This window comes from Dicentrarchus labrax, unplaced genomic scaffold (genome assembly GCF_905237075.1).
Source record: "Dicentrarchus labrax unplaced genomic scaffold, dlabrax2021, whole genome shotgun sequence".
NCBI lineage: Eukaryota > Metazoa > Chordata > Actinopteri > Moronidae > Dicentrarchus > Dicentrarchus labrax.
The window spans coordinates 19,589,805-19,614,793 of NW_026136715.1; the positions used below are offsets into that span (position 1 = coordinate 19,589,805).

Sequence of the window (24,989 nt, forward strand, 5' to 3'; positions counted from 1 at the left end):
TCTCTTAATCTAATATATGTTTGTTTTCCTGCAGGCTGTGACCAACATCAATACCCTGCTGGACAAAGCTGACCGAGTTTACCACCAGCTGATGGGCCACCGGCCCCAGTTGGAGAGCCTCCTGTCTAAAGTCAATGAGGCAGCACCAGAGAAACCACAGGTCAGTCTCAAGACCTCTTTCTGGTATTGGGATGGCAGTGATATATCATGTCCTTTTCAGAAAGCCAGTTTTTTGTCTTATGGGATGTCTTAAGGGATGGGGGCGATCCGATCCTGTATCGGTATCGGGACCGATACCAGCGTAATTCACGTATCGGAATTTCCCGATCCAACCTGCGCAGATTTCCGATATCCATGAGCCATGTCTGCTCTTTAACATTGTCTGCTGAAATGACTCCACAGGTGATCGGTGCATCCCTAGTCTTATTCATTATAATCTATTTTTTTCCCCTCAGGACGACACTGGAGCAGGTGCAGGACTTGGTGCGTCCTCTGCTAATGTGAACAGATACATTCAGCAGCTGGCTCAAGAGTACAGCGGAGACTGCAAGACATCGTTTGATGAACTGTCCAAGATTATACAGGTTAGAGAGGAGAAATGGTTAATTTCCCTAGTATGTGGAATTCTTCTTCTTTTTTTCCCCTTTTTTTTCCTGCTCACATAAATCTGGCCTATTCTCTGTTTACAGAAAGTACTTGCATCTCGTAAAGAGCTCCTGGAGTATGATCTACAACAGAGAGAGGCTGCCACCAAGTCATCCCGCAGCAGCAGCAGCCACCAGCCCACCTTCACTGCCAGTCAGTACCGTGCCCTCTCTGTGCTGGGCTGCGGCCACACTTCCTCAACCAAGTGCTATGGCTGTGCCTCAGCTGTCACAGGCCACTGTATCACACTGCTCCGGGCACTGGCCACTAACCCAGCCCTCCGGCAGATCCTGGTCCTCCAGGGTCTCATCCGTGAGCTGTTTGAGTATAACTTGCGGCGAGGTACAGCAGCCATGAGGGAAGAGGTGCGCCAGCTGGTCTGTCTCCTCACCAGGTATGTCTCCCAGCAGCTACAAAGAATTTTAATTTTTTGTTGATTCTGGCGGCCCCTGTAGTGTAGCGTTTCCACCGCCACTAGTGTTTCTTCCGCCATTTAATTTCCAAATTTGATCCAGTGACAGACATTAAGTAATCCTAAATGTAAATAAGCAATCTTCTCACTGATGGTCTTGTTTGTTTATATAGTTTATATAGTATTGTCAGTATTAAATAGTTTTCTAACCAGTTAAAAACTTCTTATTGCATTTAAGTAGAAAAGTTTAGTAGAGTTGTGGATAACAACCTGAACTCAATACATCATATCAGTATCCCTGCGAGACCAACCTGAACAACCTCTATCAATACTACTGGCAAAGCTAGTGAGACTCTATCAGGCACCGTAAGCCTGGTCGTCCACTAGGGCTATAAAATACCTTGCACAGTCTCTCCTCCATCATCATCTTTTTGCACTTCACATCAACCTGAGTCATGCAGGGCCGTTCCTAATGATTTAACTGTCTGACAAGTTGTGAGCTTGGTCCCTAGGGGCATCACTATCAAGGCTAACAAAGTTGGGACAGTAAAATATCACCCATGCCCAAGTCTGTGTAGATTTTCCTCTCAGAGACAGATATCAAAGGCAGGTGGGGTCAATGATGGGAGAGCCGGGCAGTTGTGGGGGAGCACAGATATGATAAACCCCCTGCCAAGTGTATACGAAGGAAGACCCAGGAGGAGAGACTTTGAAAGGTCTTTTGTATCCCTAAGGGAAGGTGGGGCCTCCCCGACCTGTGACAGTCTCGTTGTTGTTCCTCAGGTTGGTCTCACGAAGATGCAATCCCCACACCCGGGTGTTGTATCTCGTTTCCCTGCCTCAGGGAACATTGGTCCTATGCATAACACGCTGGCACTAGTACTCAATAAGGTGTTGGAATGAAAGCATATACTGTAAGTCTATATTTACTTAGGTGTGTGTGTGTGTATATACAGGGTATTGCAGTTAAATATAATTCTCTCTCTTGTTTCCTTCCATATTTTTGTGCTTCAGAGATCATCCAGAGGCCACTCAACAGATGAATGACCTCATTATCGCCAAAGTGTCAGCTGCCCTCAAAGGCCACTGGGCCAATCCTGACCTGGTACATCCTCTTATCTCTTACTTGAAGCTGAAAAAATTAAGCAAAAGAGGCATTGAAAGAAACATCTGCAGAAAATCAAATTTCTATCTAAACTTAATTGAATAATTAAAATAATTCTACATTTTGATATAAACATAATGTCTTTGTTTTTCCAACAGGTGAGTAATCTACAGTATGAAATGCTGTTGCTGACAGACTCCATTTCAAAAGAGGGAGGATGCTGGGAATTACGGTTGCGTTGTGGTAAGCCTTACTTCCTAATCAATCCTAATTCAAAAGATGGTGCAATTTTAAAAGTCTGTTTCAGATTATCAGCCTGTGGCAATTGGCTTCATGGGCAGTTGTTAATGCCTCAGTCTGATTTACTTTTTTAGATTCCTTACATTGCTATTAAATCCCATTCCTGTGTGTTGTTGCTATTCTGTGTTCTTCTGTGTACAGTATTAGTCTAGCTAATAGACAATATGATGCATCACAATAATATCCTATACATCAACCATCCGCCCAGTTGTCTAATTGTGGTTGAGAGAGAGAGACATTAAGCCTGACATTTTGTCCTATCTTTTGTCTTCACAGCCCTCAGTCTGTTCCTCATGTCGGTGAATATAAAGACACCTGTAGTGGTGGAGAACATCACTCTCATGTGCTTGAGAATCCTGCAAAAGCTGATCAAGCCCCCTGCTCCCACTAGCAAGAAGAACAAGGTAAATGCGCTATAACTTTGCCATTCAGCTACTGCTCTCTCGTGGTTTTCCTTTACCTGTCACTGAATGCCTTTTTATTTGATGAATTGGGAAATGTATTTTACATTCTGTATTTCATTTAAAATACACCAGCTCAGGAAATGTAACAATTACATATACAGTGTCTGTCAGTTACCACTTGGTTGTTTCATGTTCCCTTACACAGCAGTGTGTGTTTGCTTTTGGTTATAGGATGCTGCTGTTGAGTCCCTGACCACAGTCAGGCCCTACAGTAATGAAATCCATGCCCAGGCCCAACTCTGGCTCAAGAAGGACCCCAAAGCCTCCTATGAGGCCTGGAAAAAGTGTCTCCCAGCAAGAGGTAAGTGATGTGTCTGAACAAATATGTAGTATATCAGTGCAGCAAGATGGTTCTCCTATTTCATTGAGTCAAACAATGAAAACTCATCATAATGAGCATTTCACTATTGAGTTTATCTTGCTCACCACAGGCCAGGAGTCTGTGTCAAAGCCTCAGGGGAAGGCTGAGTTGCGAAAGCAGTACCTGTTGGAGAAGTATGTGTGGAAGTGGAAGCAATTCATGAGGTCCAGAAAAGGTGAAGGCCTCTTCCCTCGCCTGCTCAAACTGAGCCATAACAACTGGCTGCGGCAGGTAAAGAAAATATGTTCTTAATTTAATTTACATGCAAGTATTCATGCTCTGCTGGTTGTCCTTATTAGATTCATTTGTATTTTTTGTTAGAAAGCTAATTAGGAGCCAGTTATCATTTTCAGAAGCAGCTTCTTAAAATAAAATTGTTGACCAAATTTATATTTATTGCAGGTCCTTTTCACACCTGCCACTCAGGCAGCGAGACAGGCAGCTTGCACTATTGTGGAGGCTCTAACCACAATCCCCAGCCGCAAGCAACAGGTCCTGGACCTGCTCACCAGGTATGAGCCTCAAACTGAAAACTAGCATGTACTTTTGGATTACTGTAAGATCAATAATAAAAGTTAATATATACAATGTGTTTGTATATAAAATAGTAAATATGTTACCAATAACAAAATAAATGCTATCACAGAAATTGTAATTCAACTGATTGTAATTTCCAAGCAAACCACATGCTTCTTTATTGTTAACCAATGTATCAAGAAGTATGAAAACTGGGCGCCCGGTTAGCTCAGTGGGTAGAGCTGGCGACCCATGTACCGAGGCTGAGTCCTTGCTGCAGCGGTCCAGGGTTTGAATCTGACCTGCGGCCTTTTGCTGCGTATCATCCCCTCTCTCTGTCCCCCTTTCCTGTCTATCTTCAGCTGTTTCTATCATAAAGGCAATAAAAGCCCAAAAAATACTTAAAAAAAAAAAAAAACAAGTATGGAAACTGTTGAAATGATCAAGACAACTTTTTTAACTAATATCTAGAAAAATAAAATGTGGTTGAGCCCAACTTGACCTGACCTGACTTGATGTAAAATGACTCTCTCTGTGTGTCTTTTCAGTTATCTGGACGAGTTGAGTGTAGCTGGAGAGTGTGCAGTGGAGTACCTTGGTCTGTACCAGAAGTTGATCAAGCCAACACACTGGAAGGTTTACCTGGCAGCCCGTGGAGTCCTGCCCTACATTGGTAATCTGATCACCAAGGTAATGGCCATAAAATTCAAAAGAGTAAACTCATTAAATCATTCACTCATTCATTTAAAAGAATAAAATCAGCACTTTTCATAGAATATCTGTATTTCCACTGGTTTTCTGGTTTTAAAATAGTTGAATGAGTTGAAATTAATGAAAATCTGAGCTTAATTTCAAGGACACCGCATTGTGCTTTTTGTACTTTTAATTACATTTAAATGTTTAGTATGCATGCTGATATGCCGGTATCATACTAATACAGTAAATAAAACTGGATCTTCCCTGTTCAGGAAATAGCCAATCTGCTGGCTCTGGAGGAGGCCACACTGAGCACAGACTTGCAGCAAGGCTACGCGCTCAAGAGCTTGACTGGTATGTTTCATCCTTCAGTCTTGTTGTTTGTCTGACCATGAAACTAGACATGACACTGTAGATACTTCTACAACATAAATGATAGATGATTTATACTCCATAAGTAAACTTTAGGCTGATTAATTAGAATTAGTTTGAATGTTGTTTTGATGCCTCTTGTTTGTGTGCGTTTGGTGCCACTGCAGGATTGCTCTCTTCTTTCGTGGAGGTGGAGTCCATTAAGCGACATTTCAAAAGTAGGCTTGTCGGCACAGTGCTCAACGGCTACCTGTGTCTGAGGAAGTTGGTGGTGCAGCGTACCAAACTCATCGATGAGACTCAGGACATGTTGCTCGAGATGCTGGAGGACATGACAACAGGTCTGCACTAACTAACACAAGTCTAACCATTTGCATTTTGGTGTTTTTGTTTACATACTTCTTAACTTACAAGAAAAACTTTAGTCTCGTCATAATTGGAAAGATGCTTAAATGATTTGAATAAGTTGAGTCTTTCATTTCATTGTCCTTTTTCTGCGGGAAAATATAGCTTATATAAAGCCCATTGTATATTGTATGGGTTAAAACCATCAACATTAAATTTTGTTGTCCTGTTAATAGGTACTGAGTCTGAAACCAAAGCCTTCATGGCAGTGTGCATAGAGACTGCAAAGCGGTACAACCTGGATGACTACAGGACACCTGTGTTCATTTTTGAGAGACTGTGCAGCATCATCTATCCAGTGAGTTACCTTTGCCCTGGTGCATTTAATTTATAAAAGTCCTACAGAATAAAGTTTAAAAGTGTAGCTGTGAATGTGTTTTCATCTGTAGTCTTTGTTTCCGCCTTTGTGTTTAGGAAGAGAATGAGGTGACAGAGTTCTTTGTGACCCTGGAGAAGGATCCTCAACAGGAGGACTTCCTGCAGGGCCGCATGCCAGGAAATCCATACAGCAGCAACGAGCCCGGCATTGGCCCTCTAATGAGGGACATCAAGAACAAGATCTGCCAAGACTGTGACCTAGTGGCGCTGCTTGAAGACGACAGTGGCATGGAGGTAAGGGCGGATTTATAGTTCTGTGTAGGCTCTACATTGAGCCTACGCAGTGACCTATGCCTAAGTTTCTTTATGTACTACAAACAATGGCAACGATGTACCCATGCATGGCATCAATTTGCCGCAGAAGTATAAATCAGGCTTATAATTTATATTTTAAGACACTTTTTTTTAAGCTTCCATAAACTGCATACTTCTGCACAATTTATTTATTTAATGCTAGCCTTTATGAAACTCTTCACTCTTTCTCATGAATTCTAAAAGCTGATCTGTTATCTATTAAATGAATGCCACTCTGTTTCCCTCAGCTTCTGGTAAACAACAAAATCATTAGCTTGGATCTGTCTGTGGCAGAGGTCTACAAGAAGGTCTGGTGCCCTACAAATGAGGTGAGCGTCCTCGTGTGTTTGACATTGAATACTTTTTGCATTGGGAATGCCAATTTGTCATTAAATGTATACAGTATTAGTGTAAGTCATGGAGCATTTTTTTTTTTTCTTAAGGGTGAGCCAATGAGAATCATCTATCGAATGAGAGGTCTGCTGGGAGATGCCACTGAGGAGTTCATAGAGTCTCTGGACTCAACCACAGGTTAGATTTACTGTTACTTTACAGTGTGTTAATAATTCTTAGTCAAACATAGCTTGCTCACATGTCTTAATGGAATGGTTTTTGTCCTAAATATCACATATATTAATGCTGCTCACTTATGCGCAAGCCATTATCCTCAAGAACGTGCTCTTTGCTATCACAAGTGTCTGTATTCAGTACCCTCTTGAAAGAGTAATGGAAAAAAAATAATGTCCAATATCTCATCACAACTGAGGTAATAAATGTTTTACCTGACCTTATTACAGATGAGGAGGAGGATGACGAGGAGGTGTACAAGATGGCAGGAGTCATGGCACAGTGTGGAGGACTGGAGTGTATGCTCAACCGGCTGTCTGGAATCAAAGATTTTAAACAAGGAAGACATCTGCTCACTGTAAGCCAACAAAGCCCTTTACAATAAGACTGTGGTCTTTATTCTCTGACCTTTTTAAAGCATACTGTCTTCTGCTTAACGTAAATAATGAAATCGATAATAACTTCATAAATACCAACAGTGGAGCTGCAGAGTTTACAAGTCTCTGTCTCACTCACAGGTTTTGCTGAAGCTGTTCAGTTATTGTGTGAAGGTGAAGATCAATAGGCAGCAGCTGGTCAAACCAGAGATGAACACACTCAATGTCATGCTAGGAACTCTAAATCTGGTGAGCATTACAGTGACTGTGTAACATTGTGTTCCTGATCCTGTTAAGTGGGGATGAGGGTGATTGATGCAGTACAGTTCCATTATCAGAGTTAATTTTAAGTTCCTTTGTAAAACTCAGTTTAAATGTCCTTTTCCCTCCAGGCTTTAGTAGCAGAACAGGAGAGTAAGGACAGCGGTGGAGCCTCCATAGCAGAGCAAGTTCTGAGCATCATGGAGATCATTCTGGACGAAGCCAATGCTGAGATTTCAGAGGACAAGGTAAACATCTAAAGCAGATGCACCCTTCTGAGTAAAGAGGAAACATTATAGAAACCTACAATACCAAAATATTATTAAAGCCTGAAATTTTTAGTTTTTGTTTTAAAACTGTGGCTGGTTTGTCTTTTGCAGGGTAACCTGCTGCTGACAGGAGACAAAGATCAGCTGGTCATGTTGTTAGACCAGATCAACACCCCATTTGTGCGTTCCAATCCCAGCGTGCTGCAGGGTCTGCTGCGCATCATCCCATACCTGTCCTTCGGTGAACTGGAGAAGATGAGGATCTTGGTGGAACGCTTCAAACCGTGTTGCAGCTTTGACAAGTGGGCATCACTCAGCTTTCACTTACAAATGAGCACATATTAGACATTTTTTAAATTGATCATTTTCAGGTCTTTAAATGGATAAAAACACTTTGGCCATTACAAAGAGTTGTTACGTTCAAGCTGTGCTACTCTGAGAACCATACATCTTTGTTTTTGGGAATCAGTTTGTGTCTAAGTAAAACCGACCCCTGGCTTTGTTTTCTAAGGTACGACGAGGAGCACAGTGCAGATGACAAAGTGTTTTTGGACTGTTTCTGTAAAATCGCCGCTGGAATAAAAAATAACAGCAATGGCCACCAGCTGAAGGACCTTATTCTCCAGAAAGGAATCACACAGAGTGCACTGGACTACATGAAGAAACATATCCCAAATGCCAAAAAGTAGGTCTTCTCACAGCTTAAAGTGCCCAAAGAGAGTAATTCAAAACCTTAGACAAAATTAAATATATGTGCTTTTTTTATTTAAACCATTTCCTTCTTCTGAACTCTCTCATTAGTCTGGATGCAGATGTCTGGAAGAAGTTCCTCTCCAGACCAGCTTTACCCTTCATTCTCAGATTGCTCCGTGGTTTGGCTACCCAGCATCCCCCCACACAGGTACTAAATAGTGGAACAGTGGAATACTGATTACTGGGGACAATTCCTGTGTATGCAGGAGTAATTACAAGATGAGCAATTAAAATCTTTGACCCTGTTTGTAAACTCAAACAAACTAGCCAACCTAACAGGATTGGATGTCTTCTTGTCTTCTGTTCAGGTGCTGATAGGCACAGATTCAATAACCAACTTGCACAAGCTGGAGCAGGTATCCAGTGATGAAGGAATCGGCACGTTGGCGGAGAACCTTCTGGAGGCGCTGAGGGAGCACAGTGATGTAAACCTGAAGATTGAAGCAGCCCGCAGGGAGACCAGAGCTGAGAAAAAGCGTATGGCTATGGCCATGAGACAGAAGGCCCTGGGCACATTGGGCATGACAGTACGCTTTACTTCTACTCTTTTATCTAACGTCTCTGTTTTTTTCTGTTCCTTTGTATCTTTGCCTCTGTCACGTTTCATTAACACAGCCCATAGTTATATTGTTGATTTTTGTTTAATGCATGGTTTATTTGTTTGCCTTTCAGACCAACGAGAAGGGTCAGGTGGTGACCAAGACCTCACTGTTAAAGCAAATGGAAGAGCTGATAGAGGAGCCGGGCTTGACCTGCTGTATCTGTAGAGAGGGTTACAAGTTCCAGGTACGCAACTCATCCAGGATTATAAGTGGATACACTTCACAAGTCCCCTTATTTAGTATTTATAATCATTATATAAACATTGACTACATGGTTTATAACACACTACAATGTAGTTGTAAGCAGATGTAAGTGTTAATGTAAGGTATTAATCTATTTGTCAATAACAATAACTTTTTTGTATGAAGTTGGTGATCTTATTGTAGATATTATTGAAACATTCAAGTGGCTGGATGTTATAGATGATGACGAGAGTTGCTCTCCTTAGTTTGAATTAAATTGTATCAGTATCAGCTGCTACTGATATCCTAATTATAGGCAGATAAAATTATATACCAGGTAGCAGAGTAACCCTGTGTGTGATTTGGCAATCTTCTTGTATAGTGAACCAACTCATGGCGTTTTCAATTAACATTTTGGCCCTTGTCCCTCTTATTCCAGCCAACCAAAGTCCTGGGTATCTACACATTCACAAAGCGTGTGGCCTTGGAGGACTTCGAAAACAAGCCTCGCAAGCAGCAGGGCTACAGCACTGTGTCGCACTTTAACATAGTCCACTATGACTGCCATCTGGCAGCTGTCAGGTAGCAACAAACACCATCAATATACCTGCTGATGTACCCTTTTAAAAACGTTCCTGTGTAACCTCACTTTTAGCTTACTCTAACCTGAGCCTTTTTTTTTTGCTTTTCCCCACGTCAGGCTGGCTCGTGGGCGAGAGGAGTGGGAGAGTGCTGCTCTCCAGAACGCCAACACCAAGTGCAATGGGCTGCTTCCTGTGTGGGGGCCACATGTGCCAGAATCAGCCTTCGCTACGTGCTTAGCAAGGTAAAATCATGCATCAACACACACATACTAAATGTTTCCTTCATGTGGCACACAATAAATAATTCCCCACTTTTTCTCTCCGCTCCACAGGCACAACACATATCTGCAGGAGTGTACAGGCCAGCGGGAGCCCACGTACCAGCTCAACATCCATGACACCAAACTGCTGTTCCTCCGCTTTGCTACCGAACAATCGTTCAGCGTGGACACAGGAGGAGGAGGACGAGAGAGCAACATCCACCTCATCCCCTATATCATCCACACTGTGCTCTACGTCCTCAACACGTATGTACCAAACAGAAATTACTCACCAGACATTCAATCTGTACCAGGTGATGAGGTGTAGGGATGACACAAAAACCACAAGTCAGCCTGTTTGACCAATACTCAGCTGGTGACTCGTGTATTTCTCATTCTCATCTCACTTTGCAAACTGTGACACTGCAGTACAAGAGCTACGTCCCGGGAGGAGAAGAACTTGCAGAGTTTCCAGGAGCAGCCATGTGAGAAGTGGGTGGAGAGCTCATACGAGGTTGAAGGACCGCACTATTTCACCATCTTGGGCATGCACGTCATGCCGCCTGAACGCTGGAGGACTTCACGGATATACTTTCTACGAAGACTCCTGGTCAACGCACATGCCCGCAAGGTCTCAGCAGTCTGCACCAACAAGTATGACGCTCAACCTCTTTTTTTTATTTCTCTGTCCCTGTTTGTTTTACAACTGATGCAGCACATTTTTCTACTATATTAGTTAAATCTCTTCATTTTGGATCAAGTTGTAACATCAAATGATCATTTAGTTCTATGATTTTAAGAATGACCACAAACAGCAATAAAAAAGCTGTATTTTAAATGCGTCCCATACCTACATGATAAGATAATACATAACCCATTGCTATTAACCTATTTGGGTTAATTGCATTGTACGCACATAACCATAACCATAGCCATAGTAAATCAAAGGCAGCATGCTGGCTACCATCATATGTTAAGCTAAAGGTCAGTGGTTTGGGCTACTACTTATGGTGCTATCCATTTGTCTCGTAAATCCCCCGCCCGAGTTGCTCTGACGCGAGAACGTGACGTAATTGTCTGGCTTGTACCACTTATAGCGTTCCATTAGTCTTTCGGCATTACGAGTCGGAAAGAACATGGACGCCACCAGTGCAGCAGCTGTGTTGTTATTGCTTGTGGCTCATCTAAACAAGCTCAATGTGAAATAATAATACGTTTTTCTACAGAATCACTAACATTTCAAGTAATTCCGTTATTGCAAGTCTTACATTTCAATAATATTTTGCCATTTTCGCCTATTTCAATTTCAGCAAGTGCTGTGGTGTTTCTCTCGAGCCACCAGGGGCAGTGGCAGGCTAGTGTTATTGTTAGCTACATAAGTTTATTATTATTATTATTATTATTATTATTATTATTATTGTTTAGCAAGCCAGCTCGAAAACAAAACTTTACATTGTATTGCACGCACAGCAACACCATGCAATGCGTAAATTGGTGACCGGACTAAAGCAGCAATGTAAATAAGTGTGTAAGAGCATTTAAAATCGACATTAAAACGACCAACGTAGTACAAATACAAAGAAAATACATTTCAATATTGTATGAATTACCCAACTTTTCCAGTTAATTCTCCTAAATTTCCCATTAATTCCCATAATTTCCCATTAATTCCCATAATTTCCATTAATTCCCCAGCTTATCTTTCCATGGAAAGTTTCCAGAAAGTTTCCGGAAATTTACCATAAAATGTCCACCCCTTTGCAACCCTATGTTTGCGTAAAGCTGAGCTGAGTTACAGAAACCTATATTCAAGAATTTCATATCAAATTTAAAATACTATTTATTTTGAAACAAGATCCTACGTTCATCCTCTTCTTCTCTTTTATTATCAGACTCACAGATAAAGCACCAAAGGAATATGCAGTCTATCGCTCGCCTCTTCTCTTCTGGGGCCTGGTGGATCTTGTCTACGACATGTTCAGGGTAAATGTTTTACTATGTGTATCATACAAACCAATGATATTCTGCTGTGTATATTTTTAGTTTTTTCTGTGGATGCATTGATCGATTGGGCCCTGTTGGTCATATCTTTGTAATCTTGGAAAAGTTGCAGAGACATTTAAGTGTTAAACAAAGGCTTGATAAACAGTCATTTCCAGTTTGGAGACAAAAACTACAGTAACTGACCTCACTGCCTTTTTCTTCCTTTGGGCCACACAGAAAGTACCCACTAGCAACACAGAGGGGGGCTGGTCCTTCTCGCTGGCAGAATATGTCCGTCACAACGACATGCCCATCTACGAGGCCTCAGAGCGCGTGCTCAGGGCCTTCCAGGATGAACTCATGCCCGCCGAGTCCTTGTCAGAGTTCTTTGATGTTGTAGGTCAGTATCACACCTGATTTATTTGGGAAACGGGAGAAGTCTACATCAACCCAACTGATGCAGCTGTTATTTATGACGTGTTGACTCTTGACATTAAATTATTGCCTGGCCTAAGTTTTATTGTTATTGTTGAACTTCACTTCATGTTTCTCTTCCAGGTCTCCTCTCTGAAATCGCAGACCCAGACCTCTTCCTGCAGGATTTGTTGAACTCTTTGCCCTGATGGTCAACCTCACCCCACATCCCTCCAACACACAAACAGCCCTGCAAATAACGTTGGGACACCTACCAACTGAAAAAAAAAAAAAAAGATTTTCTCTTTTTACACACTGACACACATGCTGAGTACACACACAGATTATACACCATGCTTCTTACTCACTTCCCTCCCCCATATTACATCTTCCAATTAACTTTAAGCAGAAACTATGTGTAGTCTAAAAAGATCATCCACTTTGGGCAACATCTCTGTAACGTTTAACACAAAAACACAATGCTGTTAAAGGGTGGGTGGGACACACTAAAACAGAATTCCCGCTTTGGTCGCCTCAGTCTAGAGTTGAGGACATGACTACGTTTCTTGCTAAGCTTGAGACGAGATCTGAGACTCGGCTATTCATTAAACCAGATCATTTTGACTGTTACCGCCAACAAACCTGAATCTTCACCATTTCTTTAAAAGGACATCACAGAATGGCGGGGGAGAGAATTTAATTATTCACAATAAAACAATAATATATGTCCGGATGATGGGAATAACTCGTGAATTCTGTTTTAGGGTGGAAATCCTTTTGGCTTTCAAACCCCCACCCACCCCCCTTTATATTGGGGTGCAATGTTAAGGTAACTAAAAGATTTTTGGGGATTTGACCCACCACGTGTTAAGAGTGGCATTTTAATTTTATCTTGTTTTCCTTTTTGTTTGTTTGGTTTAAGTTGTTTTTGGTCAGGGTTTTTTAAAATGGCAGAAGGTTTCAGTGTCGCAGTTTCGAGCTAACTTTTGCTGTTTGGTCTCCATGTAGGTTCTAACTGGAACAGAAAAAAAGGTTTTTGATTTGTGTGTATGTGTAAGGTTTCTTTTATCGACCTCAGAAGCAAAATGGGGAAAAGAACGATGAATAAAAGTTTGTTTTATTTTTTCCCATAAAGCTATGCCTTTGTGACAAAGTGAACTTTGGACTTGTGAAAGATTCAATCTGTTGCAATGAAATATCAGACCTGTCTAAAATGATAATAAAACAGACCTACATTATATCCTTCAACACTTTTTTCTTTGACTAATTGTTTTGTCATTCAGTTTGTTTTCCTCCCAAAGATTCCCTAAAATCACCGGCAACATTCTTGTGTCAATTCCCAGAACATATTTCTAGAAAGCAAAGTGAGTTTCAGCGATCAATCGAACTTACAGACAGTTAAAATGGAGCTGAATGCATGGTGTGAGTTCACCCGGTTTATTGTAAATTCACCTATTCCCGCTGCTACAATGTTCAACTGTTGCTGAATGTCTGCTTTTTGAATTTAGCCTATGATTAATAAAGCCGTAATAATTCCAAATGTGATCCAAGGTGGTAACCTCTTCTGTTCCAGCTGAAGCTTACACTCTTAAAAAAGATGCATCCATTCCTGTCTACGTTAGAACGGCACATGCATCGATTTTAAGTGTGTAAGAGGTTTTTTTTTATTGCAAATTAGATTTTTATTTTATTAAACGGCAGTGGTTTATTCTTCTGGAGCTTCTCTAAATAAGCAAATATTATCTTAATGATGGTAGTGGAGTGTGTAAACTGTGGTTCCTCAGAGAGTTCAGAGCTGTTACAATTTGACTGTCATATCTTAACTAATACATAGCCTTTTATGGTGTTGGCCTCTGATCACTCCCAGTATCTTCTCGGCCTGCCTCGCTCTGCACTGCTCACAGCTCTCCCAGTAAAGTCAGAAGTCATGAGGAGGATGAGCCCACAGTTGTAGATGGTTATTCTCTGTCACTGAATTGTTTTTCTTTATGTAGAACATTAACAGAAAATCATTGCACTTTCTTCATTATTTGAGATAAACTCAAAGTAACACCTGATATGATTCCTAAGTCACCATTCAGCCTTTGAGCAAGGCATTTAAAGCTTCATAACGTTGTACTGCTACATAACAGGCTCTCCCAGAACCTGATCATGTGAACCCAAAAGCTAAATCGTGTCTCAAACTCTCTGACCTCTGTGTTATAACTTCCTACTTTGGTTCTGGTCTTTCTCCCTCAGTAATGAGACTGGAACAAAAACCTGAAGGACCTTTGGGTCAACAGTTGTAATGGAAACTTTAACCTGTATTTCTGAGGGTTCAGGCAGAAGAGGCTGTTTCTGTGTGGATCATATGAGGTGCAGCTGTATATTGGCCACTAGAGGGTGACACTGATATGTGAGATAAGATAATTGTAGCTCCTTATATTGAATGTTAACTGCAAATCAAATAATATCTCTAATATTATTATTATTACCAAACAGAACACGCTCGGTTTAAGTTTGAAGATAATAATCAGTTTAAACTGGTGTCAGGAAATCATTCTCAACTCAAACTGTACATTGGAAAAATGGAAAAAAAAAACTTTATTTTTAACTTTCATATGAAAGCACATATTGCACATTTCACATTTTACACATTACAACTAGAAATAACATAACTCATGTCGTAAAAACATTTACAAAACAAAGTATGCATTGGCATACACATTTCACCTTCATACAAAGGAATATGGCTTTTAGTTACAAAACCTCGACAACGTGGTCTCACTGACCAGTTTTAAGGAGTATTACATCTTAAGGCACGAATGTGCTTTTTAAGGCCCATTTTGGACCAATGAGATCACAGTGTATATGGTATAAATCTCACTTCTTTTCCACCTTTTCCACTTACTGTGGAGTGAAAACACCCAACAGAAAAAAAAAAAAAGAAAAAAAAAACTGATTTATAGTCCTTTTCCCATCAGAAAAATATTTTCCTTTGGGAACTTCTTCACATTGTGCCTTTGTGTTCAGTGCTACAAAGCTTGCAGGCACACAGTCCCACTCATCCCATCTTATTTCATATTGTCTTCATTGTCTTGTATGTGTGTCCCCTTGTTACTGGCAGCACAGCGGCGCCACGTCCTCAGCTGGCGAGGGGAACAGTCGCATGGCCTGTCTGGAGGATTTGTTGTAGCCATTGTGGAAAATCAAGGCCTTCTTCACAGTGAAGAAGGAGACTGTCTTGTCCCACACGTCGGAGCTGGACACCCCAGTGTTGAGTTGGCTCTCCAGTGCTGAGCGGAGCCTCACTGCTCTGTCTGTGCACTTCCTCTCCAAACTCATCATCTTACACATGCTGAGGAGAAAGAAATATCACATTAATGTTGGATTCACAGAAAAGGTTAGTTTACTTTACAAGAGTTGAACACTTGTGGTATCAAGCCATGCAGACTCTTTAGTTTTCAAATACTGGGCAAATAAAACCCTAACTATCAGGGCCCCCTCACAAAACCGGTATACCAAAACATCCCTGTGACCCCAGAGTGACACTGAATGAGACACAAGTTTAAAGAAAAGAAATGAGCTGAGCTGAGATTTCTCCATTTGAGCTTACGTTGTGTGCTGCTCCCTCATGGTGAATATGCAGTCAGATGGTGTCCACTCAGTCCAGGCCTGTGTCGGGTGCAAGAGGCGTTCAGGGTTATGATTTTACCCACTGAGACGCTCCTCCTTTATATACTTATGCCAACTTTCCCATCGATCTAATGTGATGCTGGTTCTCACAGTGTTTGGCCAATCACAAAGCAGTGTTATGATGACAATAGGATGTGAATGAATTAGTTGAATTCATGGGGTACAATGGCCCCAATCCAAACAAACAGGTGGGAGGGGCCCGTTGCTGGCCTCTTGTCTCTCAGCTGATGCGCCACAACGAAGGAGATATCCCCGTTATTGTATCGACTTGGAGTGATATGTGGTGGGAACATGGAGGGAAAATGTCTGCTGAGAACCTCCTGCATGGAGAAGTCCATTTTACAACACTGTGGACAGATGTTAAGTGTAAAGGTGAATGGCATTAGACCTGAGCTTCCACTTTAAACTCTATAAACCAGAGTAAAAGTAGAAGAAGTTGTGCCTTTAAAGTTCAGTAAAATGTAAAAATCATCCCCGTTATAGTATAAGTTATATGAGCTATAGTTGTGATATAGTTTCTCATATTGTTTTTATTTGTTATATTTGTGTCCTTAATGTAAATCTTTTCCCTGAATCCACTTCTTACAACTTTTATCTCATGCAACTCATGATTTTGAGCTATTTCATTGACAAACTTTGAAAACAAACTTTATCAAACTATCCACAAAGTTTCCCACCCTCCACACACACTCTCACACACACTCCCTATTCTTCTTCTTTAACTTTCTGTCTCTATTTCAGCCTCTCCAATTCTCACGGTGAGCGTCTCCCATGCTTGATTGGCTGACAATAGCGTCCGATCCGTCCAGATGGTGTGCCTGGAAGCCCTGTTGACAGCACTGTGTTCCTGGGTGTGTGTGTTGGGAGGGGGGTTGGTCACTCAATCTTTGTTCGATGGGGCACACTTCCTTTGTGCAGCCAGCCTCAGTGTCATTAACACTGAAGTGTGGGAAGCCTGGGACCACAGCGGCTCCCACGTTCCACACAGGCAGGAAGGGAGCGTGTGACTGAGACGTGGCCAGCGGCAGGCAGGTCAGCCAGCTGTGTGTGTGTGTGTGTGTGTGTGTGTGTGTGTGTGTGTGTGTGTGTGTGTGTGTGTGTGTGTGTGTGTGTGTGTGTGTGTGAGAGTGAGTGTGTGTGGGAGGGAAAGTGAATGAGAGTGTGGCTGTCTGTATGAGTATGTGGGGGGTTTGCCTGATGTGTGAACATGTGCTGGGAGTGTGGAGACTGTTAAGATGTTTACAGTTGAAGCAGTTTTCTTCTCTTAACAGTTCGGATCACCTTCATCCACCGTCAAATTAAAGTGGACAGACTGAACTTCAAAGGCATGACCACCACTGAGTCCTTTTAAAGCAAAATATCCAGTGTTAGTATTGAGTTGATGGCTCAAATGATGATTTTAAAGCACCTGAAACTAATAGAAGCTGTATAATAAGCAAGGAAAATTAGGGAAAACATCCATTATAAACAAATAATATATTTTATATATCACAATATCACTCAAAACTCAGTTGCCTGCATTGGAGTGATTTGATAAGATTTAATGAAGTAAACTCTCATCATTATGCATCCTATATTCTTAAAAGAGAATTATAGTTTATTACAACTTGTAGCTTGCTTAGTTTTGGCAATAACACCTGTCAGTTACGATAAAATAGTACATTCATAAAAAAATGCCTTTTTACACAGGAAAACATCTTGTGAAAGAACCAACATTATTTTCTTAACAGACTCTTGTGGTGTGTGGGCCATAGCAGTCCACACATTCTCTCTTCTTCATCAAGTGCATTTTCTTCAAGTCCCAAAACTTGCAGAGAAGTTATTTTTTGAATAATCTCTGGGATGTCTCAACTGTTGCACAGCTCCGTAAGGAAAGTCTGCCGTGTCAAACTAGTGGAAGTGGCTGCATGTTGGTCTTTTCTAGTGCTTGGCCCTCTGTAACACCCACGTGTGCCTGGTGGTGGAGGCACTTTGTGCTCAATTACGTGGCGGTGGAGATGACATGAGACAGCGGCGTGCTTCCCTCTGGGGTCACCACTTTCCCATATCAACACAAGCGCTGGGTCAGTCTCTGAGCTACACCCCCTCCCCTCATCACTCCCCCCCGCCACCCCACCCCAGCCTCTTTCTCTCACAGTCTATTCCTCCACCTGCTCCCCGGAGACACACTCATTGTCCCCACGGCTATAAACACTTCATTGAGCATGTGGCAGCCCTGCGTTCCTCAAAGCCCTTCCCAGCACTCTCATTGGCCCGGGGACTGTGAGAAACTCCAACAAGCCCAAGACCCACACATTCATATGGAGATTTGGGCGTATAAATACAGGGCAGAGGCAGAGAAGGCAGCTCAGATTCAACTGGCTCTTCAAACCGAGCAGGAACACTCTGACTCTACAGCTATGGCACCCACTGTTTTTGGACAAGCAAGCTTTCCTAAGGAACACCTGACTCCTGCTCATAAGGTAAACTTGAGTTCTATAAAGTCACACAGCTCCCTTGTTGAATTCTCTTCATATCATATGAAAAAGTTTGAATTGTATTCTAAATTATTGTTCTTTTTCTTTTATTCAGCTGAGAAAACCAATGGTCGAGAAACTGCGCAGAGACCGCATCAACACCAGCATTGAGCAGCTGAAATCCCTGCTGGGTCCTGAGTTCCTCAGGCAGCACCCTGACTCCAAGCAAGAGAAGGCAGACATCTTGGAGATGGCTGTGTCCTATCTGAGAGGCTGGCAGCACCAGAAGCAGCAGCAGCAGGCCAGTGTGACCTCTGGCTTCATGACAGCCAACGACGGCTACTCTCACTGCGTGCAGGAGGCCGTCAGCTTCCTGTCCCACTGTGAGGTCCAGACTCAGGCCCACAGACGGCTGCTCAACCACTTCCAGGGTCTGCAGGCGTCCAGCAAGAAAAGCCACAGTCCCTCCACCTTCTCCCCTCCTGGCTCTCCACTCCATCAGGTCAGCTCCAGCAAGGGCCAGGCCTCCGGTGCTCTGTGGAGGCCCTGGTAGGATGGAGGCAGCATCAGAAAGAGAAATACGTCTGTGAACGTCATGGACAGAAAGTTGAAGACTCACTGAAGTCTGTTTCCTTTTGCTTTGGCAGGAGATTCAATATTGTTGAGTGTTTCACTTGTGGTGAAATGGGCACAATGTGCCAGTATTCCTCTGGTAGGAATGATATGATTCAGGTTTTACTGAATTTGTACACCATGTGTATACACATTATACACTTTATAATTTAGAGTGTTTAACTCTGTGATATGTGTTAATTGTTCCTGTGGGGAAAAAACAACTCCTGAATTTATGTTTATTTTGCAAACGTCACTGAATTGTCTTGTGAACCCACATTGGGTTGGAACTATTTAAGTGTCTGTGACACTGTTTGATTTTTGTGTTTAAACTACTGTCTATCTTTGATACTGAGTATCACTGACTGATACATTTCATCAGCTTGGTGTTGATGAATCAGCAACATCCCATTAATGGATCCCATGGATCCACTTTTACTGTAAATCGTATTATGATTATACTTAATTTTGACTATTTGTAACCATCATTTGGCCTATGTGTGAAGGAGTGTTAGTGCTTGACTTTTACCTGTTAACTGTTCAGTTGTGATGTTCATAATAGATGTTTTTCTTATCTTCAAATGAATACCTTTTATAAAGGCATGTTATGTTGATACATCTTTACTAAAAGAATCTGTTGATTTGCTTCCTTGAGAAGTTTGCCTTTGAAAAAATAAATGGAAAACTTCACATGAAGTTTTGAAAATATACACAACAGTTGTGTTTTTACTTTTTTCAGAAGACTGGAGTGCTGAGTGTCAGAAATCGATATAAAATCACACATTAAACTGTAGTTTGTATGTTAGTGCCTACATTAGGTCTTTAATGATTGACTGAATAAACAATTCAGTCCAGTGTGTAGGACAGTAGACAGAGTTTGGTCAAGGTAACAGACTTCAACACAGTCACAGCAGAGAATTTATCAGTACAACATTCAACTAACAGCAGTTTTACTATTGTGCCTTGCTCAAAGGAACAACAGTCTCTTTTACTTAGATAATCATAGCTAAACTGCACAGTTACTTTGCACTGTACGTTGTGAAGAATCATTTCAAGAATGGGAGAAAACCCAAATGTGACCACATACATTATATCTATATATATGAAATTCATTTACAAGGTTGTGACATTCTTCACTTGTACAAAAGAGAAAATTAGATTTATACTGGTATCAAAGCAAAGGTGAAATAATAATATCAGCATGCTCAGGTCCTGAGAGGTTTGTTGTTAGTGGAACCAGTGGAGCTGACAGTGGGTGCTGCACATTAAAACTGCATTTAAAATGGTAGTCTTACTACAGTTCATGGATGTGAATGTTTGTTTTGAAATATTCTGATTTGTTTTTAGTGTGAATTATTTGTTTTTAGTGTGATTCAGCTTAAAAATCTGATTTCCCTTCAATAAATGATTTTAAAACATAACTTAAAAATGTTAAAAATATATAATTAATGCTAATCAAGTATATTTTTTACTTAACTTAAGGTGGTTGTGTATCTGTTTTTAGCTGTATCATGCTTTTGTTTCATAGTATTTCTCACCGGGATCATTAAAGTTTCATCTTATGTGACCTTGCTGCTGCACAGGTGTTCAAGAAACAAAACAAAAAAAACCCGGGGTATGAAGAGACACCCCCGCACGTCACATGTCCCACTTCTGCTGTGGTGGTCGTGGCATGCTGTCTAGTGCTTAAATTATGTCTCAAGTGCCACAAAAGTCTTTCAAAACTATTTGTGTGTGCAGAAGTTGTGGAGAATGTGGCATGCCTGGGACTTTCTCAGGGTCTAGTTGGCCAGGCCAGATGGTCTGGCTGAAGCTGCCTCCCCTCCCCCTTCAACAGGAGATCAAACACCGTAGCTAATGTGATGTGTAACAAGACACACTTCTATTGTTCCCGTCTCGGGGGCCAGTGAATAGGCCCAGAGTGTGGGAAACGGGAGATACCACACTCACAGAGAGATGGCTGACGGGAAGCCGCTCTGTGCCGCCGCAGGTCTGAGCGATGGCCGAGACTTTATGGCAGGAATTCAGAGCTCTCAGGCTGCTGGTGGGAGGGGAACTCGTCTTCACACACACTTGTAGACAAAGACCCCCAGCAGCCGTGTAGTGCACACTAACCTTTCAGAGGAGGCACAAATTCACACAAACATGTCGACAATGAAATCAATGGAGAGGACAGATAATAAAGCCAAACATGGACGTGACTTGACAGATTGGCAGTTACTGTGCTTTTAAAAATGCTGCAGACAGTGATGACGAGAGAGATACAGACAGGAGTTAAGAAAGAGAGATGTTGACTTAGATATACCTAAATATTCAAATGAGGAGCAAGAAAACAAATACTGACAAATTACTCATGCATTAACCTACCAAGTACCAAATACCTAATAAAATAATTTACTGCTTATGTAAGGGCCAGTTGTCTTAATCTGTACTTTTTGTGTGCACATTTTAGTGCTAGTACTTTTACTTTACTTTTACTCTGGGTGGAAATGTTTGTAGATACTCTCTTTCCTCCCCTTTTACTTTGTGGAACACATTTTAATGGAGGTCTTGGCATGGAGTATTTCTGTTGTGGCCTTTTTACCTTGACTTAATTAAAACTTTGAGTACTTCTTGTAGATGGGTGTCTGAAACCTTCAATTAAAAGAGCCAACAGAGACTAGAGGCAGACAGACTGCTCTGTGCCAGGCACTGAAGCCAGTTGACTTGATTTTTCCCAGATGGACCGGGACACAGGGTTTCTGTTTGTCCTGCAACAAAAGATCAATTAACATTCCCAGTGGAGCATTGAGGAGCGACATGGCTTTTGTAGCTCATTTACCCTGATGTTGGGGACTGGTGGGAAACTAGGGAGACGGGACTACTCACACTGCACCCACAAGGCCGGCTTCACATCTGGGGCCAGCCAGTGATGGAGGCCCTCAGAGGCACACTGCCAGCCCGCTCATAATGCCATTATCTTGACACTAATTTGACACAGTTCATTTACAGCAGGGTCTGCAGACCCTCAGGGGAGGTAAGACAAGAGCTTATGATTAAAGGTTGCATACAGTTTTTCAGCTGACCTCTGTGACTAATATGTGACTAAAAACAACAATAAACCAAATGGGATCTGTTTCACCACATAACTGAACATGCAGCAAGAGGATGCATACCAAAATAACTGACTGTAATTTTAATAATCAATGAGCAACTATTAACTTTACTAACTGAATCTCAGTGAGGGATTCACTCATAATGTCTTTCATATCATCTTCTGTGCTGTCACCACTGACACCTGTTTGCAGGCCACTAACTTCTGGATAAGTGGATATAAAGTCTCATGAATGGATCATATTATTGACCTGTTTCCAGGACCATGTACATATAATAGCCTACCAGTTAGATCTCTTATCAATTATTAGAAATTAAATGTTTTTTTCTGATATCACATGACTTTCTTTCTTTCTCTCTTTTTTTTTCTCTCTAAGTGTGATGAATTTAACTATTTTAATCTGCGCCATCTTTGTCTTAAAATTGACTTAAAACACTCTCCCGTCCTTGTCTTTTCTTCATCGCGGGAATAAAAAATGCATAACGCTGTGCGTCAACAGTGGCGCACGACATCATTTGTGGCGCTATAATCGCGCCTCTGCACCGCACGCGGTCTTTGACTCGCGCCGAGGAGAACGTGCGCCACTTGACTGCTTTCACACCTGCGACGCGAGTCAACAGGAGCCTTTGATCCGCGCGCTCTTCCTTCACACGTTGTTCACGTGAGACACTCTGGGAGGATGTGAGGCGTATGGAGAGAGAGCTCGCGCAGCAACAGGTAGAAAATGAAATATTTCACCTGCAGCCAGTTGACTCCCCTACCTGCTCTTCCTCCTACCTTCTCTTCCTCCCTACTCTTCCTCCTACCTGCTCTTCCTCCTACCTTCTCTTCCTCCCTACTCTTCCTCCTACCTTCTCTTCCTCCTACCTTCTCTTCCTCCCTACTCTTCCTCCTACCTTCTCTTCCTCCCTACTCTTCCTCCTACCTTCTCTTCCTCCCTACTCTTCCTCCTACCTGCTCTTCCTCCTACCTGACTCTATATCTTCATCATTTGAAACATTATTCAGCCTAAGCGTGGTGAGGCTGTGACCAGGGAAGAATGTGTCCAAATGCTCCTGTCTGCCACCAAAATGCTTTCTGGAGGAAGGGAGAGTTTCTTTGAAGAGAAAATGAAAGCCTTCAGCTTATATTGTTTTATTGCAGTGAAGCATTTGGTCCTTAATTACACCCTTTGAAGAGGCTCACTTTTGTGTGTATGCTTTACCCTTGTTTTACTTCTAAATAATTCAATTCTGACCTTCAGTCCATGATAAATTCTCAGATGACACTCGTTCATTACCTGTTGCTTATCTTGGGAAACATGCCTCGCACAGATAAATGCTCTGTGAGTTATTGACGTGTCTCCCATTGTTGTGCTGGGAGTCCCACTGGTCAGAGTGTGGGAACCCCAGCCCTGCCTGAGCCACATGGCTTTGTTATGCTAATGCCTCAGTATAAAATGAGGAGCAGCTCCCCCAGAGACATCAGAGCTAACACTGCTGTCCTGAAGAAGCTGCTCACTTCACCTGCACAGACATGGCTCCCTGCTCCACCAACTACTCCTCTATTCACCACATCAGGATCTCTGAGAGGGAAAACATCAAAGTAAGTACTAAAGAGGATTTTAAGGGTTTTGCATCAGCATCACTTCACATGTCTGATTGTTTATTGCTGAATTTGAACTGTGAGCTTACCTACCTCCATCTTCTTCCCCAGTTGAGAAAACCTGTTGTGGAGAAAATGCGCAGAGATCGCATTAACAGCTGCATCGAGCAGCTCAAGATCATTCTGGAGAAGGAGTTCCACAAGCAGGAGCCCAACTCCAAGCTGGAGAAGGCTGACATCCTGGAGATGACAGTGAGCTTCCTGAGGCAGCAGCTGCAGCCGGGCCTCTGTCAGAGCGACTACAACCAAGGCTACTCTCACTGCTGGAGGGACTCTGTGCACTTCCTCTCTCCAGGATCCAACATAGAGACCTCTGTCGCTCCTCTGCAGGGCCTCCGGCAGCAGGAGCAGCAGCTCCATCAGGTCCAGAGAGTCACCAGCTCCTCCCCAGTCTGCTCCACGCTCAGGCCCACCACGCTGCAGGACAGCAGCAGCAGCAGAGGCCCCGTGTGGAGGCCGTGGTAGAGACTCTGATACACAGACACTCTGAGACCTGAGGGGAGCAGCACTCTTCCTCACTATGTAGGAAATATATTTCCAGCCTGCTCACTCATGGTGGGTTTCCTTATTGTCTCATCACATTGATGGACAAGTAGTAAAAGCGAAGACTCTCACTTATTTGAAGATTGTCCTCCTTTGACTTTGATTCACATCTGATGTTTGTTTTTCTTTTGTGTTTAAAGTTGGTTGATTTTGAGTGATGATGGTTTTATCAAATCTTGTGAAATCACTGTTTACTCCAGTGGAGTTTATCTTTGAACTGCTTGATGTAACAGTATCTGCCATACTGTGTTATACTGACAGCTACTGTTGAGAATATTTCTCTTCTGTTTTGAATTATCTATGCCAAATGTTGTGTATGAGGATGTTGATGGTGATGATGATGATGTGTGTTTGTGCGTGTGTGTGTAAGTGGATGTATGTATTAACATGTTGTTAATGGGATGTTGATATTGCTTTTTTGCTGTCACATTTAGGCTCTTAAAACTCATTTATAACATTTGTATGACAATTAACAATAAAAAGATACAATCATTAAAAAACACATATTCCATTTTTTATTTCATGAATCAAGTGTACATATTAGCATTTTTTAAATAGATAATTCAAACGTTATCTCCTTATAATGATGACTTTCCTTGTTTTAAAAAGGGAATGTTACCATTTTTTGTCAAATTTTCATCATTTTCGTTTTTGGAGAAGGTCACGTGATGTTTGGTCCAGGAAGCAACCGGTATCAGGATGTTTTTGTACATCATGCTCAGACTAAAAATAACAATACAGACGTTTCCTTCCTTTGATTTAAG

The 24,989-nt window shown here is 41.9% G+C and overlaps 2 protein-coding genes and 1 pseudogene across 16 annotated transcripts in view; all 3 read left to right on the forward strand.

Annotated features, from left to right (window-relative positions):
* ubr4 (ubiquitin protein ligase E3 component n-recognin 4) overlaps positions 1 to 13,449 on the forward strand; it is a 50,767-nt gene extending 37,318 nt beyond the window's left edge. For all 15 annotated transcript variants that reach the window (XM_051424123.1, XM_051424127.1, XM_051424126.1 and 12 more), the window contains 31 exons: positions 35 to 160; positions 456 to 584; positions 690 to 1,039; positions 2,072 to 2,162; positions 2,321 to 2,405; positions 2,739 to 2,866; positions 3,098 to 3,227; positions 3,358 to 3,518; positions 3,690 to 3,799; positions 4,352 to 4,493; positions 4,772 to 4,853; positions 5,039 to 5,212; positions 5,453 to 5,574; positions 5,691 to 5,888; positions 6,197 to 6,277; positions 6,392 to 6,479; positions 6,746 to 6,873; positions 7,034 to 7,141; positions 7,285 to 7,401; positions 7,534 to 7,724; positions 7,934 to 8,107; positions 8,224 to 8,323; positions 8,484 to 8,702; positions 8,848 to 8,961; positions 9,400 to 9,542; positions 9,661 to 9,786; positions 9,877 to 10,071; positions 10,234 to 10,458; positions 11,697 to 11,787; positions 12,025 to 12,187; positions 12,346 to 13,449. In XM_051424123.1, coding sequence (XP_051280083.1) covers positions 35 to 160; positions 456 to 584; positions 690 to 1,039; positions 2,072 to 2,162; positions 2,321 to 2,405; positions 2,739 to 2,866; positions 3,098 to 3,227; positions 3,358 to 3,518; positions 3,690 to 3,799; positions 4,352 to 4,493; positions 4,772 to 4,853; positions 5,039 to 5,212; positions 5,453 to 5,574; positions 5,691 to 5,888; positions 6,197 to 6,277; positions 6,392 to 6,479; positions 6,746 to 6,873; positions 7,034 to 7,141; positions 7,285 to 7,401; positions 7,534 to 7,724; positions 7,934 to 8,107; positions 8,224 to 8,323; positions 8,484 to 8,702; positions 8,848 to 8,961; positions 9,400 to 9,542; positions 9,661 to 9,786; positions 9,877 to 10,071; positions 10,234 to 10,458; positions 11,697 to 11,787; positions 12,025 to 12,187; positions 12,346 to 12,410 — 4,356 coding nt within the window. In that variant the 3' untranslated portion in view covers positions 12,411 to 13,449. The remainder of the gene's footprint in view (positions 1 to 34; positions 161 to 455; positions 585 to 689; positions 1,040 to 2,071; positions 2,163 to 2,320; positions 2,406 to 2,738; positions 2,867 to 3,097; positions 3,228 to 3,357; positions 3,519 to 3,689; positions 3,800 to 4,351; positions 4,494 to 4,771; positions 4,854 to 5,038; positions 5,213 to 5,452; positions 5,575 to 5,690; positions 5,889 to 6,196; positions 6,278 to 6,391; positions 6,480 to 6,745; positions 6,874 to 7,033; positions 7,142 to 7,284; positions 7,402 to 7,533; positions 7,725 to 7,933; positions 8,108 to 8,223; positions 8,324 to 8,483; positions 8,703 to 8,847; positions 8,962 to 9,399; positions 9,543 to 9,660; positions 9,787 to 9,876; positions 10,072 to 10,233; positions 10,459 to 11,696; positions 11,788 to 12,024; positions 12,188 to 12,345) is intronic.
* A 4,616-nt stretch (positions 13,450 to 18,065) lies between these two features.
* Positions 18,066 to 19,659, forward strand: LOC127377853 (transcription factor HES-5-like). The gene is made up of 2 exons (XM_051426117.1): positions 18,066 to 18,338; positions 18,448 to 19,659. The coding sequence occupies exons 1-2, from the start codon at positions 18,081 to 18,083 to the stop codon at positions 18,883 to 18,885; spliced, it is 696 nt and encodes a 231-aa protein (XP_051282077.1). The 5' UTR covers positions 18,066 to 18,080; the 3' UTR covers positions 18,886 to 19,659.
* Positions 19,660 to 23,440: 3,781 nt separating this feature from the next.
* On the forward strand, positions 23,441 to 24,727 carry LOC127377878 (transcription factor HES-5-like; annotated as a pseudogene).
* The last annotated feature ends 262 nt before the right edge of the window (positions 24,728 to 24,989 follow it).